This window comes from Microcaecilia unicolor, chromosome 14 (genome assembly GCF_901765095.1).
Source record: "Microcaecilia unicolor chromosome 14, aMicUni1.1, whole genome shotgun sequence".
NCBI classification, from domain to species: Eukaryota; Metazoa; Chordata; class Amphibia; order Gymnophiona; family Siphonopidae; genus Microcaecilia; species Microcaecilia unicolor.
The window spans coordinates 1,357,027-1,379,278 of NC_044044.1; the positions used below are offsets into that span (position 1 = coordinate 1,357,027).

Genomic DNA, 22,252 nt, shown 5'->3' on the forward strand with positions numbered 1-22,252 from the left:
GGGCCGAATGTATCGATGGCGACCGATGACGGTGCTTCTTTGTTTTCTTGCGATGCCCGTCATCGGCGCTAGGCGGCATGGAGGAGGAGGAGGTCGATCCCCCTCGGTCTCGAGGGACCGGGTCAGACAGGGTTCGGTCCCGAGGGCCATGGGCAGAGGGAGTGACCGGGGCCGATTGCCCACGCGGCCTCTCACCCCTACCGTCACCAGAGGACCGGCGGGCCGACGGGACCTGTGCTCCTGGGGTCGATGCCATCGGTGCCGATTTCGCGGACATCGATACCGGTACCGAAGAACTGGCCGTCGATACCGATGCCGTCGAGGGGCCGGCGCAAGTTCCAAAAAGACGGTCCTGAAGAACTTGCCTCGCAACTTGAGTCCGTTTCCGGAGACCAAGACACAAAGTACACGACTTGGTATCGTGCTCCGGCCCGAGGCACTGGAGGCACCAAGCGTGAGTGTTGGTCTGCGAGATAGGCCGGCCGCACCGACCACACTTCTTAAATCCACTCGGGACCTTCGAGGACATCGACGGAAAAAACGCGTCGGCGAAATTAAGGTCGTCGATGGTGGCGGTAAAATCACACCTCGAAAAACAACTCGACCGCGCTGCCACAAGGCCGCAACGCGACGCTCCCGCTAGAAAACGAGGGAAAATACAGCGCGTTCTCTTTTTTTTTTTTTTTTTTTTTTTTACAGAAAAAGAAAATCTTAAGAACGCGGAACAAAATAAAACGAAGGTTCGCGAACAACGCGACGGTTTTCCGGGGCTGAGGAAGAGAGATAGGTGAACACGTCTCTCTCCAGGCGCGGAAAAGAAAAGACTGGCGGGAACGGTCATGCACGGGCGGGAAGACGGCCGCGCATGCGCGGTGGGCGTGCCCTGCGTGCGGACAGCCCGCGAAGCTTCTTCCGGTTGGTGGGGGCTGCCGCGGACGTCACCCAGTCGTGAGAACAAGCAGCCTGCTTGTCCTCGGAGAAATCAATTTGCCACCCAGATGTTTGTGGCAGGCAAATTAGTACTTGCAGCGGCTTGGAAATAACCGAGCCTGCCGGACATCTCAGTGGTATTGGGAAAACTGGAGTACATTCAATTGATGTCCAAACTTACTGCCTTAAGAAAAGGGCGTTTGACTCAGCATCAAAAGATCTGGGAACCTTATACAGCCTGGATGGCTTCCACTGTAAAATCCTAATGCCATATAATTTGCAGAAGAGTGAAATAGGGGAGATGGGAAGGGGGGGGTTGGGGGTATGGGAATTATATCAGAAGACACATCACTGCTATTGATTAAGATTTGGCAATGTTAACGATTTGATCAGTTAATGTATTTTGGAGAATTATAGTGTTTGAACTCTGGCTTGTATAACTTTGAAAATGCAAAATAAAAGATCAAAAAAAAAAATTGACAAACAATGCGACAAGGCAGTGGCCACGGCCAGAAGATGCTAGGCTGCACGGAGAGGGGTATAACCAGGAAGTGCTGTTGATGCCCCTCTACAAGTCATTGGTGAGGCCCCACTTGGGAGAACTGTGTTCAGTAAGAGGCCGTATCTTGCTAAGGAAATCCAATATGTTAGCATTTAACTTTCAAAAATGAGATTGCAGCTGCAAAGGTCAAAAATTTACATCAGGCGTGGATGCTGTTCAAAAATACCATCCTCAAAGCCCAGGCCAAACGTATTCCATGTCTTAAAAAAGGAGGAAAGAAGACGAAGTAACAGCCAGCACGGTTAAAAAGTGAGGTGAAGGAAGCTATTAGAGCTAAAAGAAAATCCTTCAGTACATGGAAGGATCTGACTGAAAATAATAAGAAACAGAATAAGGAATATCAAGTCAAATGCAAAGCGCTGATAAGGAAGGCAAAGAAAGACTCTGAAAAGAAGACTGTGTTGGAGGCAAAAACACATAGAGGGGCATAATTGAACTAAAACGTCTATCTCCATGGACGTTTATCTCCGAGAACGGGTCCGTGAAGGGGCGGACCGAACCGTATTTTCGAAAAAAATAGACGTCCATGTTTTATTTGACAATTTGTGAGCTGGGCGTTTTTGTTTTTCAGCGATAATGGAAAATGAAAGCGCCCAGCTCAAAAACGAATAAATCCAAGGCATTTGTTCGTGGGAGGGGCCAGGAGTCGTAATGCACTGGTCCCCCTCACATGCCAGGACACCAACCGGGCACCCTAGGGGGCACTTTTACAAAAACAAAGGTAAAAGAGCTCCCAGGTGCATAGCACCCTTCCCTTGTGTGTTGAGCCCCCCAAATCCCCCTCAAAACCCACTGCCCACAAGTCTACACCATTACTATAGCCCTAAGGGGTGAAGGGGGGCACCTACATGTGGGTACAGTGGGTTTGGGGGGGGTTGGACGACTAAGCATTAAGCAGCACAATTGTAACAGGTAGGGGGGGATGGGCCTGGGTCCACTGCACCCCCTAACAACTGCTCCAGGGACCTGCATACTGCTGCCAGGGAGGTGGGTATGACATTTGAGGGTGAAAATACAAAGTTGTGAAACATCATTTTTTGTGGTGGGAGGGGGTTAGTGACCACTGGGGGAGTCAGGGGAGGTCATCCCCGATTCCCTCTGGTGGTAATCTGGTCATTTAGGGCACTTTTTGGGGCCTTATTCGTGAAAAAACAGGGTCCAGAAAAACTGCCCTAAATTCTAGCTACAAACGCATACTTTTTTTCCATTATCGGCGAAAGGCGCCCATCTCTGTTCGTGTGATAACCACGCCCCAGTCCCGCCTTCACCACGCCTCTGACACGCCCCCGTCAACTTTGTACGCTTCCGCGATGGAGTGCAGTTGAAAACGTCCAAGTTCGGCTTTCGATTATACCGCGTTATTCGTTTTTGGGAGATAAACGCCTATCTCCCGATTTAGGTCGCAATATAGGCGTTTTTGTCTTTCGATTATAAGCTGGATAGTAAAACTTTTTTAGGTATATTTATTTTAGTTACATTTGTACCCCGCGCTTTCCCACTCATGGCAGGCTCAATGCGGGCTTACATATACAGGTACTTATTTGTACCTGGGGCAATGGAGGGTTAAGTGACTTGCCCAGAGTCACAAGGAGCTGTGCCTGAAGTGGGAATTGAACTCAGTTCCTCGGTTCCCCAGGACCAGAGTCCACCACCCTAACCACTAGGCCACTCCAAGAAGCTGGCAAAAGAATTAGCTGGACTGCTAGATGACTGAGGGGTAAAAGGAGAACTCAGGGAAGACAAGGCCATAACGGAGAGATTAAATGAATTCTTTGCTTCGGTCTTCACCAAGGAAGATGTGGGAGAGATACCAGTGACAGAAATGGTATTTAATGCTGATGAGTCAGAGAAACTGAATCAAATATCTGTAAACCTGGAAGATGTAATGGGGCAATTTGACAAATTAAAGAGTAGCAAATCACTTGGACTGGATTATATACATCCCAGAGTATTGATAGAATTGAAAAATGAACACGCAGACTATTGTTAGTAAAATATAATTTATCTTTCAAATCAAGCAAGGTACCAGAAGACTGGACGGTGACCAATGTAATGCCAATTTTTAAAAAGGGTTCCAGAGGTTATCCAGGAAACTACAGACTGGTGAGCCTGATGTCAATGCATGGCAAAATGGTAGAGACTATTATAAAGAACAAAATTACAGAGCATATACATTAAGTATGGATTAATGAGACAAAGTGAAGAAAAATCTTGTCTCACCAATCTACTACATTTCTTTGAAGGGGTGAACAAACACGTGGATAAAGGTGAGCCAGTCGATACTGTGTACCTGGAGTTTCAGAAGGCATTTGACAAAGTACTTCATGAAAGACTCCAGAGGAAATTAGAGTCATGGGATAGGAGGTAGAGTCCTATTGTGGATTAAAAACCGGTTAAAAGATAGAAAGCAGAGAGTAGGGTTAAATGGTCAGTATTCTCAATGGAGAAGGGTAGATAGTGGGGTTCACCAGGGGTCTGTGATGGGACCGCTGCTTTTTAACATTTATAAATGATCTCAAGATGGGAGTAACTAGTGAGGTAATTAAATTTGCTGACGACACAAAGTTATTCAAAGTTGTTAAATCGCGAGAGGACTGTGAAAAATTACAAGAGGACCTTACGAGACTGGGAGACTGGGCATCTAAATGGCAGATGACGTTTAATGAGAGCAAGTGCAAAGTGATGCATGTGGGAAAGAGGAAACCAAACTATAGGTACGAAATGCAAGGTTCCATGTTACGAGTCACCGACCAAGAAAGGGATCTCGGTGGTGTTGTTGTGATATGTTCAAACCCTCTGCTCAGTGTGCTGCGGCGGCTAAGAAAGCAAATAGAATGTTAGGTATTATTAGTAAAGGAATGGAAAACAAAAGTGAGGCCATTATAATGCCTTTGTATCGCTGCATGGTGCGACCGCACCTCGAATATTGTGTTCAATTCTGGTCACAATTCTGGTTACCGCATCTCAAAAAAGATATAGTGGAATTAGAAAAGGTACAGAGAAGGGTGACGAAAATGATAAAGGAGATTGGACGACTTCCCTATGAGGAAAGGCTGAAGCATCTAGGGCTCTTCAGCTTGGAGAAAAGACAGCTGAGGGGAGATATGATAGAGGGCTATAAAATAATGAGTGGAGTGGAACGGGTAGACGTGAATCGTTTGTTTTACTCTTTCCAAAAATACTAGGACTAGGGGGCATGTGATGAAGTTACAAAGCAGTAAATTTTATACGAATCGGAGAAAATATTTCTTCACTCAATGTGTAATTAAACTCTGGAATTCACTGCCAGAGAATGTGGTAAAGGCGGTTAGCTTAGCAAGGTTTAAAAAAGGTCTGGACGGCTTCCTAAAGGAAAAGTCCATGTACCATTATTACATTGACTTGGGGAAAATCCACTGCTATTTCTGGGATAAGCAGCATAAAATGTATTGAACTTTTTCAGGCTCTTGCCAGGTATTTGTGACCTGGATTGGCCACTATTTGAAACAGGATATAGGGCTTGATGGACCTTCGGTCTGTCCCAATATGGCAATACTTATGTACTTAGATCATTTCAAGTACAATGGTTAAAAACACTCAAAGAAATATACTTTCATGTGGGTTCTGCAAGGCTCACTACTTGGACCTATCCTTTTTACTATTTTTCTAGCACCTCTAGCTTTACTGATTCAGACATCACCTTTTTCAAGTATTTATTTATTTGAATTTGCTCACACTTTTTTCAGTAGTAGCTCAAGGTGAGTTACACTTCTCTGTCCCTTGAGGGCTCACAATCTAATTTTGTAACTGAGGCAATGGAGAGTAGTGACTACACCAGGCAGGCAAGGGACCAGGCAATCCTCACATCCACCAGCCACCCAGCTATCTACATGCCTAATAATCGAATCACCAACTACAACAGTCGTCCTAACCTACCCATCTGGGCACTAGCCCCTGGAGACACTGCTTTTTATATATTTCTTTTTTACTTTTATTTTTATTAAGTTTACAAAATATAAAAGAACACATCTTTAAATAGAAAATGAACATTTACAGAAAATACTATAAACTACTTGTCAAGAAATCTAATAACATACTATTCTTACAGTCCACAGTTATTAGAGGACAAGAGATCAAACTATATAGTGGAAATAAACATTTAACTTAAAAAGCAATAATATCCTAGGGTGCAGATAAACAATCAATCAATTAGAGAAGGAAGTTCAGCTCTATACAACCTGACCCTCTGAAGAAGGCAGCAACAACTTGCCCTGATCCACTGTTTTATTACTGAGAAACATCACCAACTGAGAAGGATCAAAAAATATAATTCTCAGGGTGGTGGATGCTTGGAATGCCCTCCCGCGGGAGGTGGTGGAGATGAAAACGGTAACGGAATTCAAACATGCGTGGGATAAACATAAAGGAATTCTGTGTAGAAGGAAGGGATCCTCAGGAGCTTAGCCTAGAATGGGTGGCAGAGCTGGTGGTTGGGAGGCGGGGCTAGTGCTGGGCAGACTTATACGGTCTGTGCCGGGGCTGGTGGTTGGGCGGTGGGGATAGTGCTGGGCAGACTTATACGGTCTATGCCAGAGCCGGTGGTGGGAGGCAGGGATAGTGCTGGGCAGACTTATACGGTCTGTGCCAGAGCTGGTGGTGGGAGGCGGGACTGGTAGTTGGGAGGCGGGGATAGTGCTGGGCAGACTTATAGGGTCTGTGCCAGAGCTGGTGGTTGGGAGGCGGGGTTGGTGGTTGGGAGGCGGGGATAGGGCTGGCCAGACTTATACGGTCTGTGCACTGAAGAGGACAGTACAAATAAAAAAGTAGCAAATATGAATTTATCTTCTTGGGCAGACTGGATGGACCGTGCAGGTCTTTTTCTGCCGTCATCTACTATGTTTACTATGTGTACACTTGCAAGCAAACTTCAATAGGAAAACAACCCCCAGGGCTAATACTCTCTCAAAAGTAGAAATTGCTTACGACATCTCTGAGTAATTTTGGCCACATCTGGAAACATACAAACTTTCAAAGTACAAAACGTAGTATCTCTATGTCAAAAATAAAGCCTCGGTAACAGCTTACATAGACCTTACACCTGTGTAAAGTGCTGTGCCCTGGTCAACCTTAGTTCCACCTTTACCGCAGGCTGGGGCATGCCCTAAGACATTTGCCATCATCTAATTTTTGCCTACCGGCAGCATAGCATAACAGTTTTGAGTGTGTCCTGGGATCCTGAAAGGGTGGGGGGGTGTCAGGTTTGAGGGGGGTGTCAGGTTTGAGTCCTACAGGTCCTTCTTCTGCTACAGAGCCCATTAGATTCCTCTCCATTAGCGCAGCCCTCTGGTAGAGCACTTGACATTCAAGTGTAGCTGCTCTGATTGTGGACACTGAAGGCTCTTTTGACACTTCTCTCCCTGTCACCCCCCCTCCCCCTCCCCTTTCTCCAGCTCTGCAGTCTCCTTTTCCTAGAGCTTGCCTAGTAGTGTTGGCACCACAGCACCTGCCAAGCCTTACAAATCAGGAAATCAAGCATTTTGTACAATGTGGAGACACAGAACTTTGTATGCCAAATAATGTAATAATTGTATTCCTAACCATTCAAATGTATAAACTATATACACAGTGGTCATTGTTCATTACCCTCATTGAGGTTGGCACCACTCCTGACGGAGCATCCTGAGTTCTGCCACAGTCTGGCCCAGTATTTCTCAATGGGTCGCCAGCTCCTGCAGCAAGTCTTTGCATGACTGAGACTTGCTGCAGGAGCTGGAGTTGGGTGGACCCATCAGCAGGCATGGCAGCTGTTATAGGCAGCCCTCAGGAGCTGTGGTCTTCAGTGTAGGTGAGGGAGTGGTCTCACTGTGCCTCTTCTTCCCCCCTCCAGTAGGGGTATGTCCTTCCAGGGGTCCTCCCCCTCCTCCACCTCTAGCTGTTGTGGAGACACTGGCAGATTGTCTAGTGGACTCTAACCTAACAGTGCTTGATGAAGAGATGTGTAAACGTTGGTCATTTAGGGACCTTAGGAGACTGGGAGGTGTGTATTGGGTTATTGCCGCTGAAAGATATGGCGGGATCCCTGAAGACAAAATTTTATGGGTCAGAGTATGAACTTTGTGCTCAATATGGATGGTAGCCAGTGATGTCAGATAAAGAGAGGGGTGATGTGATCGAATTTCTTGGCATCGCAAAGGTGTCATAAGGCTGTGTTCTGTATGGTTTGCAATCTTTGAATAAGTGTTTGGGTGACACCAGAATAGAAGTGTGGCATAAAGTAGGGTCATTTGGGAGTTTTGATCAAGGAAGAAGGAGGCATGCAATATTCTCAAGGTGACAAAACAAGATCTAGCAAGGCCTGCAACTTGTGGGCCGAATGATAACTCATTGTCAAGGATAATTCCCAAGTATCTAAACTGCTTAACTAGTTCCAATGGGGTGCCCTGGACAGTGACGAGGTTTGTGATCCAGCAAGCAGTAGTCTTTGATGAATTAACTATTAGTCTGTTTTGAAAAAGCCAGGAGGAGATTTTGTCTAAACCAGATTGCAGGGAGGCAATAGCTGGGAGAAGAGAATCAGTGTCCTGAACAGGATGTCATCGGCCCTAGTTCCTGAATGAGAATTGCGAATGGGCTGAGATAAATATTGAATAAGAGAGGTGCTAGAATTGAGACCTGGGGTACTCCACATATGAGAGAGAGTGGGAAGTTGATTGTGCGCCAGCAAATGAAACCACAAAGGTCCTATCTGCAAGAAAGGATGCGAACCATTTAAGGACAGTCCCTCCTAGCCCGAAGATGGACAGGCAGGTAAGCAGGTTGGAATGGTCGATGAGATCGAAGGCTGCAGATAGGTCTAGCGAGAACAGGAGCGCAAATTTCCTATGGCTGAGCGCTTGGTGAAGATCACTTACTAATGCTGTCAGAACCATTTCGGTACTGTATCTTGGATGGAAGCCCGATTGCTATGGGTGAAGAATGTTTGAGTGGTGTTGTCCACTGAGAGGATAGTCTTGTTATGGGCATGCAAGATGGGTTCTGGGCCTGCTGGAGGGCCCTGATTGAGCAGGCACTGGCTGGAGGTATTATGGCACTGCGCTGTTGCATTGATGGGACCATTGTTACCATTTTTGTCAGATACGTGGGAGTGTGTGTTGTGACAGAGTCACATCCAGGATAGCTGGGCTAAGGCAGTTTCAGTCTGAAATATACAAGTCCCAGAAGGCATTGCAGGCAAGGAGCCAGGGGGTGAGATGAAGAACCCAGACTGGACACCTAGCTGCAATAGGGGAAGACATGGGTGTAAGCTGGCAGGACGTGTAGATTGGCTGCCACTAGGGGGAAAGAAAGATAGGAAACCCTGTGTGCAGGAGCTCATCATTAGTCTAATGCTCAACTCAGCTGGTATGGGTGTGGGGGAAGCTAATGGAAGGAGAATGATTGGTTGTGAGAGCAGAAGCCAGGGATTGATTAGGCAGGTGGGAAGGAGTCCCAGGAGAGAGAAGCAGTGGCAGGCTGAAAACCCTTGGGTAAGAGAGGTCCCTAAAGTACTGAAGCAGGCTGAAATCCCTTGGGTGTGAGGAAGTCCCAAAAGTACTTGCAGGATGAAAATCCTTGGGTAAGGGAGGATCCTAAAGTATTGAATTTACCAGTGAAGCTGATGCAGGGTAAAATCCCTTGGGTATGAGGAGTCCCTAAAGTATTGAACTCTCCTGAAGGTAAAGAGTAGAAGGTAGAAACTGCTGCTTTGTGATTATCTGTGATGATGAACTGAAAGAACTGCTTCTATTTGGACTTGAACTACTGTTTATTGTGCACTGGATAAAGAGCCCAGACTGGAGCTGACTGTGAGCCTGTATTGAATCCTGGTATGTGCTGATAGCCTACTGCTTAAAGGGGACTATTTGCCACACACTCTCAGGTGGTTTATATGTGCTTAAGATTGAAGGTGAATGCTGCTGTTGGAACTGTGTATCAGGTCTACTAGAAACCTGCATGGAATAAAGTCCTTAAGATTGAAGTTTCTGGTGGACATTTATTTCTTGACTGTACTGGGAGCCTGTGGCTGGAGGAGATTGTTCTATCCTTGGCTGCATCTAGAGGAACTTGCTTACAGTGTGCATCCCCATACTTATGTGTCCTGAAGCTAAGTGGGAGATGGCAAGAGACCTTGTCGGAGCTGCCGATCTTTCTGGCCACCTCTGCTGGGAGCTCCAGGAGAAAGGCAGTTTCCAGATATCAAGGTGGGAAACCTAGGCAGGGGGGCATCTATCTGTGCAGTACTGATGCTAGCTGTTTTAAGGCCCTCAATGGTGGCGGTGGCTGCACATCACCCCATGAATCATGCCCATACTTTAGGGGTGCCTATGGGGGAAGGGAAGTGTATACATAGGTGGGTGTTTCCATAGCAGGGTTGGGGGCCCATTATAATGTGGAGATTTCAGGAGCCCCCAGCTTGGCCCTTGAGTGATGTCTCACAGGACAGCATACCGACCTTTGGAGCAGACATGGTACATCCAATGAGTGTGTGTTAGACGGCATGAAAGACCATCCATTTGTAGGACAACTGATGCTATGACAGCCCTCTGTGGTCAGTGTGCTGTCCCCCTTAAATACTCATCAGATGCATGTTTAACGTAGAGGTTAGGGCTGTGTGCCCTGGATGCAGGAGATGTGGGTTCAATTCCCACTGAGGGTGTTTGGGGTTACTGTTTTATTTCTCCTGCCATAGTGGCTGCAATGTGCTAGGTAGCTGTGTGTGACATGCTGGGCACTTTTGTATTGGTTGCTGGAGGACGTTGGATCAAAGGGCTTCCTTCCTTCTTTCCATGTCATCTCATAGTGACTCTGCCTATGAATGGTGCTTGCACATGAGTGGTGCTTGATTCTTGGGGGCAATGCTTCACACTCACCTTTCCAAGCTGCTCCTTATTGATCTCTATGCCCTCATGGAGATATTGTATGGAGGCAGGTGGTGGTGGTGCTTCATGATTTGTCTCTTGTGCCTGGGGAACAGGGGGACCAGTAGCTCGGTTTCTGGCAGAGAAATTTGGCTCCCTTCTCAGAGGCATAGCTGTATCCAATGAGGAACGCTCCTCCATGTGCAGAGGTACATATAGCGAATGCTACATACCTGTAGAAGGTATTCTCCGAGGACAGCAGGCTGATTGTTCTCACTGATGGGTGACGTCCACGGCAGCCCCTCCAATCGGAAACTTCACTAGCAAAGTCCTTTGCTAGTCCTCGCGCGCCCGCGCGCACCGCGCATGCGCGGCCGTCTTCCCGCCCGAAACCGGCTCGAGCCGGCCAGTCCAGTATGTAGCAAGACAATACATTTAAGGGAAGACACAACTCCAAAGGGGAGGCGGGCGGGTTTGTGAGAACAATCAGCCTGCTGTCCTCGGAGAATACCTTCTACAGGTATGTAGCATTCGCTTTCTCCGAGGACAAGCAGGCTGCTTGTTCTCACTGATGGGGTATCCCTAGCCCCCAGGCTCACTCAAAACAACAACCATGGTCAATTGGGCCTCGCAACGGCGAGGACATAACTGAGATTGACCTAAAAAATTTACCAACTAACTGAGAGTGTAGCCTGGAACAGAACAAACAGGGCCCTCGGGGGGTGGAGTTGGATCCTAAAGCCCAAACAGGTTCTGAAGAACTGACTGCCCGAACCGACTGTCGCGTCGGGTATCCTGCTGCAGGCAGTAATGAGATGTGAATGTGTGGACAGATGACCACGTCGCAGCTTTGCAAATTTCCTCCATGGTGGCTGACTTCAAGTGGGCTACCGACGCAGCCATGGCTCTAACATTATGAGCCGTGACATGACCCTCAAGAGCCAGCCCAGCCTGGGCGTAAGTGAAGGAAATGCAATCTGCTAGCCAATTGGATATGGTGCGTTTCCCTACAGCCACTCCCCTCTTGTTGGGATCAAAAGAAACAAACAATTGGGCGGACTGTCTGTGGGGCTGTGTCCGCTCCAGATAGAAGGCCAATGCTCTCTTGCAGTCCAATGTGTGCAGCTGACGTTCAGCAGGGCAGGAATGAGGACGGGGAAAGAATGTTGGCAAGACAATTGACTGGTTCAGATGGAACTCCGACACGACCTTTGGCAGGAACTTAGGGTGAGTGCGGAGGACTACTCTGTTATGATGAAATTTGGTGTAAGGGGCCTGGGCTACCAGGGCCTGAAGCTCACTGACTCTACGAGCTGAAGTAACTGCCACCAAGAAAATGACCTTCCAGGTCAAGTACTTCAGATGGCAGGAATTCAGTGGCTCAAAAGGAGGTTTCATCAGCTGGGTGAGAACGACATTGAGATCCCATGACACTGTAGGAGGCTTGACAGGGGGCTTTGACAAAAGCAAACCTCTCATGAAGCGAACAACTAAAGGCTGTCCTGAGATCGGCTTACCTTCCACACGGTAATGGTATGCACTGATCGCACTAAGCTGAACCCTTACGGAGTTGGTCTTGAGGCCAGACTCAGACAAGTGCAGAAGGTATTCAAGCAGGGTCTGTGTAGGACAAGAGCGAGGATCTAGGGCCTTGCTGTCACACCAGACGGCAAACCTCCTCCATTGAAAGAAGTAACTCCTCTTAGTGGAATCTTTCCTGGAAGCAAGCAAGATGCGGGAGACACCCTCTGACAGACCCAAAGAGGCAAAGTCTACGCCCTCAACATCCAGGCCGTGACAGCCAGAGACTGGAGGTTGGGATGCAGGAGCGCCCCTTCGTCCTGTGTGATGAGGGTCGGAAAACACTCCAATCTCCACGGTTCTTCGGAGGACAACTCCAGAAGAAGGGGGAACCAGATCTGACGCGGCCAAAAGGGAGCAATCAGGATCATGGTGCCTCGGTCTTGCTTGAGTTTCAACAAAGTCTTCCCCACCAGAGGTATGGGAGGATAAGCATACAGCAGACCCTCCCCCCAGTCCAGGAGGAAGGCATCCGATGCCAGTCTGCCGTGGGCCTGAAGCCTGGAACAGAACTGAGGGACTTTGTGGTTCACTCGAGATGCGAAGAGATCCACCAGGGGGGTGCCCCACGCCTGGAAGATCTGTCGCACTACTCTGGAACTGAGCGACCACTCGTGAGGTTGCATGATCCTGCTCAATCTGTCGGCCAGACTGTTGTTTACGCCTGCCAGGTATGTGGCTTGGAGCACCATGCCATGCTGGCGAGCCCAGAGCCACATGCTGACGGCTTCCTGACACAGGGGGCGAGATCCGGTGCCCCCCTGCTTGTTGACATAATACATGGCAACCTGGTTGTCTGTCTGAATTTGGATAATTTGGTCGGACAGCCGATCTCTGAAAGCCTTCAGAGCGTTCCAGATCGCTCGTAACTCCAGAAGATTGATCTGCAGATCGCGTTCCTGGAGGGACCAGCTTCCTTGGGTGTGAAGCCCATCGGCATGAGCTCCCCATCCCAGGAGGGACGCATCCGTGGTCAGCACTTTTTGTGGCTGAGGAATTTGGAAGGGACGTCCCAGAGTCAAATTGGAGCAAATCGTCCACCAATACAGGGATTTGAGAAAACTCGTGGACAGGTGGATCACGTCCTCTAGACCCCCAGCGGCCTGATACCACTGGGAGGCTAGGGTCCATTGAGCAGATCTCATGTGAAGGCGGGCCATGGGAGTCACATGAACTGTGGAGGCCATGTGGCCCAGCAATCTCAACATCTGCCGAGCTGTGATCTGCTGGGACGCTCGCACCCGCGAGACGAGGGACAACAAGTTGTTGGCTCTCGTCTCTGGGAGATAGGCGCAAGCCGTCCGAGAATCCAGCAGAGCTCCTATGAATTCGAGTCTCTGCGCTGGGAGAAGGTGGGACTTTGGATAATTTATCACAAACCCCAGTAGCTCCAGTAGGCGAATAGTCATCTGCATGGACTGCAGGGCTCCTGCCTCGGATGTGTTCTTCACCAGCCAATCGTCGAGATATGGGAACACATGCACCCCCAGCCTGCGAAGTGCCGCTGCTACCACAGCTAGGCACTTTGTGAACACCCTGGGCGCAGAGGCGAGCCCAAAGGGTAGCACACAGTACTGGAAGTGGCGTGTGCCCAACTGAAATCGCAGATACTGTCTGTGAGCTGGCAGTATCGGGATGTGTGTGTAGGCATCCTTCAAGTCCAGAGAGCATAGCCAATCGTTTTGCTGAATCATGGGGAGAAGGGTGCCCAGGGAAAGCATCCTGAACTTTTCTTTTTCGAGATATTTGTTCAGGGCCCTTAGGTCTAGGATGGGACGCATCCCCCCTGTTTTCTTTTCCACAAGGAAGTACCTGGAATAGAATCCCAGCCCTTCTTGCCCGGATGGCACGGGCTCGACCGCATTGGCGCTGAGAAGGGCGGAGAGTTCCTCTGCAAGTACCTTCTTGTGCTGGAAGCTGTAAGACTGAGCTCCCGGTGGACAATTTGGAGGTTTTGAGGTCAAATTGAGGGTGTATCCCTGCCGGACTATTTGCAGAACCCACTGATCGGAGGTTATGAGAGGCCACCTTTGGTGAAAAGCTTTCAACCTCCCTCCGACTGGCAGGTCGCCCGGCACGGACACTTGGATGTCGGCTATGCTCTGCTGGAGCCAGTCAAAAGCTCGCCCCTTGCTTTTGCTGGGGAGCCGCGGGGCCTTGCTGAGTCGCACGCTGCTGACGAGAGCGAGCGCGCTGGGGCTTAGCCTGGGCCGCAGGCTGTCGGGAAGGAGGATTGTACCTACGCTTGCCAGAAGAGTAGGGAACAGTCTTCCTTCCCCCGAAAAATCGTCTACCTGTGGAGGTAGAAGCTGAAGGCTGCCGGCGGGCGAATTTGTCGAATGCGGTGTCCCGCTGGTGGAGAGACTCTACCACCTGTTCGACTTTGTCGCCAAAAATGTTGTCCGCACGGCAAGGCGAGTCCGCAATCCGCTGCTGGAGTCTATTCTCCAGGTCGGCGGCACGCAGCCATGAGAGCCTGCGCATCACCACACCTTGAGCAGCGGCCCTGGACGCAACATCAAAAGTGTCATAAACTCCTCTGGCCAGGAATTTTCTGCACGCCTTCAGCTGCCTGACCACCTCCTGAAAAGGCTTGGCTTGCTCAGGGGGAAGAGCATCAACCAAGCCCGCCAACTGCCGCACATTGTTCCGCATGTGTATGCTCGTGTAGAGCTGGTAAGACTGGATCTTGGACACGAGCATAGAGGAATGGTAGGCCTTCCTCCCAAAGGAGTCTAAGGTTCTAGCGTCCTTGCCCGGGGGCGCCGAAGCATGTTCCCTAGAACTCTTAGCCTTCTTTAGGGCCAAATCCACAACTCCAGAGTCATGAGGCAACTGAGTGCGCATCAGCTCTGGGTCCCCATGGATCCGGTACTCAATAAAATACGGACGCGCGAGGTCGACTTTCCGGGGCTCGACACGACAAAAAACACAGCCGTACCGAGTGCGGACGAAAGAAGACTGGCCGGCTCGAGCCGGTTTCGGGCGGGAAGACGGCCGCGCATGCGCGGTGCGCGCGGGCGCGCGAGGACTAGCAAAGGACTTTGCTAGTGAAGTTTCCGATTGGAGAGGCTGCCGTTGACGTCACCCATCATTGAGAACAAGCAGCCTGCTTGTCCTCGGAGAAGCACATTTTGCACGTGGAGGTTTGGAATGTCATGCCGTTGTCGCAGACATTTTCTCAACACTGGGACCAATATCACTGTTGCACGTTTTGTGTAGTGTATTTTTGATTGGCGGAAATGTTTATCTCTGAATGTCTATGATATTTCTGACATGTCCTCTTGCACTCTTGCTATTGATAGCTTCAGGGAAGTACAGTGAACAGACTCTGGCTGTGCTGAAGTTGCTCCAAGATACTTGAAAGCGCCGTTAACAGCCGCTGCCTTGATTTTCTTTCCTCTCATGCCATCCTTGATCCGCTTCAATCCGGTTTTCACCCTCTACACTCGACAGAAACGGCACTCACTAAAGTCTATAATGACCTGTTCCTTGCCAAATCCAAAGGTCACTACTCCATCCTCATCCTCCTCGACCTATCTGCCGCTTTTGACACTGTCAGTCATAATTTACTTCTTGCTACACTATCCTCATTTGGGTTCCAGGGCTCTGTCCTCTCCTGGTTCTCCTCTTATCTCTCCCACCGTACTTTCAGAGTACATTCTCATGGATCTTCCTCCACCCCCATCCCGCTCTCTGTTGGAGTTCCTCAGGGATCTGTCCTTGGACCCCTTCTTTTTTCAATCTACACCTCTTCCCTGGGCTCGCTGATCTCATCTCAAGGTTTCCAATATCATCTTTATGCTGACGACACCCAGCTTTATCTCTCCACACCAGACATCACCGCGGAAACCCAGGCCAAAGTATCGGCCTGCTTATCCGACATCGCCGCATGGATGTCCAACCGCCACCTGAAACTGAACATGGCCAAAACTGAGCTCATTGTCTTTCCACCTAAACCCACCTCTCCTCTCCCTCCACTCTCTATTTCAATCGACAACACCCTCATCCTCCCCATCTCATCTGCCCGCAACCTCGGAGTCATATTCAACTCCTCCCTCTCCTTCTCTGCCCATATCCAGCAGACAGCCAAAACCTGTCGCTTCTTTCTCTGTAACATAAGCAAAATTCGCCCCTTCCTCTCCGAGCACACCACCCGAACTCTCATCCACTCTCTCATCACCTCTCGCCTTGACTACTGCAACCTACTCCTCACTGGCCTCCCTCTTAACCATCTATCCCCCCTTCAATCCGTTCAGAACTCTGCTGCCCGTCTTATCTTCCGCCTAGACCGATATGCTCATATCACCCCTCTCCTCAAGTCACTTCACTGGCTTCCGATCAGGTACAGCATACAATTCAAGCTTCTCCTACTAACCTACAAATGCACTCAATCTGCAGCCCCCCATTACCTCTCTACCCTCATCTCCCCCTACGCTCCTACCCGTAACCTCCGCTCACAGGACAAATCCTTCCTCTCAGTACCCTTCTCCACCACCGCCAACTCCAAGCTCCGCCCTTTCTGCCTCGCCTCACCCTATGTTTGGAATAAACTCCCTGAGCCCATACGCCAAGCCCCCTCCCTGCCCATCTTCAAATCCTTGCTTAAAGCACACCTCTTCAATGTCGCTTTTGGCACCTAACCATTGGACCTCTATCCAGGAAATCCAGATTGCCCCAATTTGATTGACTGCATTTTTGTCCTTTAGATTGTAAGCTCCTTTGAGCAGGGACTGTCCTTCTTTGTTAAATTGTACAGCGCTGCGTAACCCTGGCAGCGCTTTAGAAATGTTAAATAGTAGTAGGATACAGCCAGTGCTATATGTATTCTTGGTGCGGGAAACTCTCTTAATTCAGGGTGAGCTTGAACAGTATTCAAATTAAAAACAAGAGGTTTGAAAAGGTGTACAAGTAAGACTGGAGTGATAAAAATAAACAGTAGCGATTGTTTAAAATCTGTAAATGTTGTGGCTGGTTAAATGTTTGTGTTGAGCATGTAGACTGAGAGGAGGACACATCTGCAGGGAAGTGTGCAGGCAATATCAGGAGACAGCTAAAAGCTTGAACCTACTGCTCAAGCCATCTGCCAAAGAGATAATTTAGCTGAGATGGTGTGGAAAGAGCTGGTGAGTGAAATTCTGATTTTCTTTTAGCAAAAAAACAAACAGGAGTGTAAGTGGGTGCTGAGAAATACTGACTGCTAAATAAAACATTTTCTTTGGATAAGAAGGGTGAGTAATTTGTGAAAATACATTTTGCTTTAGTGAACTTGCCGAAGTTTAAAGTGAGAGACTTACCATCAGTGAGGGATAAATATATAATCTTCACATACTGAATTCTGAGGATTTAGCTGTTTCTTTCTGGCTTTAAAGTTTGTTATGATTACTGTTGAAATCTATAAAGCTGTGGGCTATGGGAAGAGGGGGTGGGTTTGGGAAAGGCAAAGGAGATGCTAGAGGAGAGGAAGGGACAGTGGGAACAATATTAGATTCTGAGCTGGAGAGGAGGGAGAGAGAGGGAGCAAATGTGGGAACCAGACTCGACTTATACATGGTCACAGCCTTTTTGGCCATTTTTAGTCCTAAAACTGCCCTCAACTTATACACAAGATCAACTTATAGATGAGTATATATGGCAGTATTCTGTAAGTTATGTGCATGACAGCCCCGCCAGGACTCCACTCATGTGAATGCTCACCTGCAAAGTACATGCTATGGAACATATGCACATACTTACAGAATAGCATGCTGCAAGATTTCTAGCATTTACATGTGTATATGCACATGTATATATTCCAGTATTGATCTCATTCATGCATATTCCTGTCACCTTAATCTTGGCACTCATTTTACAGAATTACCCCCATATTGTACTAAAACAGTAACAAGGTTCATGTCCATGCTCACCTGACAAAAAGCTGCACACCACAGAGGAGAGAAGGGCGGCTGTGACTTTCTTGCAAAAGAAACTGTAAACACCCAAAAACACAGCAAGGCAGCTAGAGATAACAGCAAGCACCAAGAATGCTCTAATCACATCCAGGAATTCTGTGAGAGATACAGAGAGTGAACTAAAAATACATGCTTAGATTGTGCGCCCACTAGGGTAGTGTTCACAAACTTTTTACAATGGCAGAACCCTTAAAATATTTTTTCATACACTGAGGAACATCCCCCCTCCCCTGTCCCATCCAACTTCTGCTGCCCTTCCCTTCAAGTCCCATCTCCTGCCCTTTCCTGTAGACCAGCTCTCTCTCCCCCTTCACCACCCCACCCTCAATTCAGCTTCTCCCCTTCTCTCTCCGACCACCCCTCCCCAGCCACACCCTCGATCCAGTGTCTTCCCCCTCTCCTTATGTTGTGGTGCATTGGAAGGGCCTACCTTTAATTTAGTTTAGTTGAAGTCATCCGTGCCCAAGCTGCCTGAGCAGCGAGAACTCAATGGTGTGTCTTAGCCTCCAAAGCCAGCACTCCTGTGCATGCTCAGTTTATGATGCATAACTGAGCACATGTAGGAGTGCTGGCTTCGGCGGCTGAAGAACGACACTGACTTCCTCGCGTGCAGAACCCCTGAAAAGAGTTCATGGAACCAGGAACCTAGTTTAGGAATCACTGCACTAGAGACATAGAAAATACGTACGTGAATGTAACTCACATTAGGTAAAGGTGTGAGGTAAATGAATAAATAAAACAGTGCAGAAACCATCACCCTGACAACATAAACCTGTTAAAGGTCTTTTAATACTCACACTACAAAGACATCCAACCTTCCAACACAGCTGGAGGAGACACTCAGCATCCCCACACCCTCGGCATAAAGAGACGATCATGCTCATATCCATAGAATAAAACTACCTTTACCCTCTCAACACACACAGATAGGGGCTATTCTATAAATAGGCACCAACATTCACAATCAGGGTGCACACATTAAGGTAAAATTAGTCCTTATCTGATCATTTTCTTTCCATTAGTCCCAACAGATCAATCCACAGATGAGCGGGTTATGTCCCTCTACCAGCAGGTAGAGAGAGAACCTCAGAAGTTTACTATATGTGGACTTGTGCATCCACCGTAACCTCAGTATTGTCGATACCAAAGCACTGGAAGAAGAAGAAGAAATCCAACATGGAAGTCGTCTCCTGCCTTTATATAACGCCAAAATAGGCTCCTCTTCCACCGCTCCTGTCCATATTTATCTGAAGTGGAAAACTGCAGTTTGATGAGTTGTTCAATCCTTTTTGTTGCTGTTGTTTTTTTTTTTTAAATAAGAAACTTAAACAAGCATGATAAAGAAAAAAAATTAGTGCAAAGCAACAAAGGGCGGGACTCTGAATTGATTTGTTGGGACTAATGGAAAGAAAATGATCAGGTAATGCCTAATTTTACCTTCCATAGCGTCTCACAGATCAAACCAAAAATGAGTGGGATGTACCAAAGCAGTCCCTAAGAAGGGTGGGACCACAGATATCGAACAAGCCCCAACAGGTAAAACTGTTGCCAGAACCCAAAAACCGAAGGCAACAGGAGGGGTGCATATTAGATTGTAAGCTCTTTTGAGCAGGGACTGTCTCTCTTTATGTCAGGTGTTCAGCTCTGCGTGTGTCTGGTAGCGCTACACAAATGCTAATAATAATAATAATCTCACGAGAACTCACTATCCCGAGATGGATAAAAAAATGCCCTCCATGACCAGCAGAAGCAAGATAATCGGAGTTCTGAAAATGGGGCCAATACCAACTACCGGAAGGAAGAGTACTCCACAACCAAACAAGGTGCAAAGCCACTTGATGACTTAACGAGGAAGGCCGACATCTGCAAAAGAAACCAGGTCTAACCCCCTCTGAGATGAACCATCCGAGCCCCAAACTGCAGAAACAAAACTGACATCTGGCGGTGGAAACTCCGTACCAGCCCACAAAGTAGACAGCCACCCTAGGAAGTACAGACCCAGCCCCTAAAGACTCATGAGTAAGTGACAGAGCAAGGCTCAAAAGACATAAGGCTGCAATAACCAAAGATCAGGCAAGACCCAGGGGCTAGAACTGCCATGTAGGCCAGCCAGACAAAACCTAAGGCTCGAAGCCGGCGAGGATTCCAGGCTCATCCACTGTGGCCGGAACAAGGCCCGACAGACAGAAAATCGAAAAAGATCCAAAACCAGAGAGGAAGGCTAACTTGAGTACTCACAAGGAGACCAAGGCCCATCTCCCGAACCAGCCAGAGGTGGTGTGATGCTGCTCTGCAGCAATGAGGATAGGCTCACCTGCTAAAGACTGGACAAGACTCGACAGGCAACCCGAAAGGCAGAGGAGGAGTCCTGCTTCCCTACCAGAGAAGGAGCCAGGCTTGAACAACAGAGACTACGCCCAGAAGTTGGTCAGAGACGGAAGAAGGCTAAACCCCCATAACTAGGGTTACCATATGGCTCCAGAAAAAGGAGGACGGATTGAGCCAGCCGGGTTTTACTTCCATTGCTTTCAATGGAAAGTAATTGCTTTCAATGGAAGTAATTGAGCCAGCCGGGTTTTACTTCCATTGCTTTCAATGGAAAGTAATTGCTTTCAATGGAAGTAATTGAGCCAGCCGGGTTTTACTTCCATTGCTTTCAATGGAAAGCAATGGAAGTAAAACCCGGCTGGCTCAATCCGTCCTCCTTTTTCTGGAGCCATATGGTAACCCTACCCATAACCTACAAGGATTAAGAACCAGAGCAAAAGTTGACACCCCCCCTCCTCCAGAAACCAAGCCAATCACGACCAGCCAAAAAGGTACAGCTGAAAAAGGCTGGAGCCTAGGCATCCAGAGCCGGAAGTCAGGGAAGGGGCGTGGCCTGACAATCTCAAATAAGGAGCAAGACCATAAGACCAAGGCCTTAACCAAGGATGAAGTCAGGAAGCCAAATGGAAACGGATTGACCCAAAAACCAGAGGCAGAAAAGTCTCACCATCCTGACATGAAGAAAGGACTGACAAGCAAAGACAGAGCCAATCTCGGGAACTAGAGATGTAGTCAAACCCGTGAACCCGAGACAGGACAAAGCCCTACTGCCTGCGAAAGTGCATAGCCCTAAACCCAGAGAGAGGGTACATAAGTACAGCCATACTGGGAAAAGACCAAGGGTCCATCAAGCCGAGCATCCTGTCTCTGACAGCGGCCAATCCAGGCTTCCAGAACCCGGCAACTCCCCCACCACCACCCCCAAAAATTAATAATGTTCAATGGACTTTTCCCTCAGGAATCTGTCCACCACTGAAGCCAGAGCCAGGCTCGACACCCCAACACGGAGAATGACTCAAAATGGAAGAGGGTCGACGTCCAGAGATCGATGAAGGCCCAACTGCCAAAGACAGTGCAAATTTTGAAGTCCAGGGACAGCATAAGGGACTGCATCCAGAAACTGTACAAAGCTTGATGCTCAGACACGGAGAACGGGTCGACGTCCAGAGCCGGAGCAAGGCTCGACGTCCAAAGTCAGAGAAAGGCCAGATGACCAGAGATGTAGCAAAGTCTAGACTTCCACAGATGGAGCAAGGCTTGACATCCAAAGAAGGAGCAAACTTCAACGTCCATAGATGGAGCAGGGCTCGACATCCCGAGGTGGGGTCCATAGAAGGAGCAGGGCCCGACGTCTACTAGAGGTATGGGAGGATAAGCATACAGAAGGCCTGTCCCCCAATGCAGGAGAAAAGCATCTGACGCTAGTCTGTCGTGGGCCTGAAGTCTGGAACAAAACTGAGGGACTTTGTGATTGATCTGAGTGGCAAAAAGATCCACCAAGGGGGTGCCCCATGCTTGGAAGATCTTGCAGACAACGCCCATGTTTAGCAACCACTCGTGAGGTTGCATGATCCTGCTCAACCTGTTGGCCAGACTGTTGTTTATGCCCGCCAGATACGTGGCTTGAAGACACATGCCGTGACGGCGCGCCCAAAGCCACATCTGAACGGCTTCCTGACACAGAGGGCGAGATCCGGTGCTTCCCTGCTTGCTGGTGTAAAACATAGCAACCTGAATGTCTGTCTGAATTAGAATGATTTGGTTGGACAGCCGATCTCTGAAAGCCTTGAGAGCGTTACAGATCTACCCACCCCAGGAGGGATGCATCTGTCATCAGCACTTTTTGTGGCTGAGGAATTTGGAATGGGCGTCCCAAGGTCAAATTAGATCGAATGGTCCACCACTGAAGGGAACCGCAAAAGTCAGTGGAGAGATGGATCACATCCTCTAGATCCCCTGTGGCCTGGCACCTCTGGGAAGCTAGGGTCCATTGAGCTGATCTCATATGTAGGCGTCCCATGGGA

At 48.6% G+C, this 22,252-nt stretch overlaps 1 protein-coding gene across 1 annotated transcript in view; it reads right to left on the reverse strand.

The window, feature by feature from the left end:
* LOC115457900 overlaps positions 1-22,252 on the reverse strand; it is an 84,267-nt gene that overhangs the window by 19,915 nt on the left and 42,100 nt on the right. Inside the window, exon 4 of the mRNA XM_030187582.1 lies at positions 17,856-17,996. Within this exon, the coding sequence (XP_030043442.1) occupies positions 17,856-17,996 (141 nt within the window). The remainder of the gene's footprint in view (positions 1-17,855; positions 17,997-22,252) is intronic.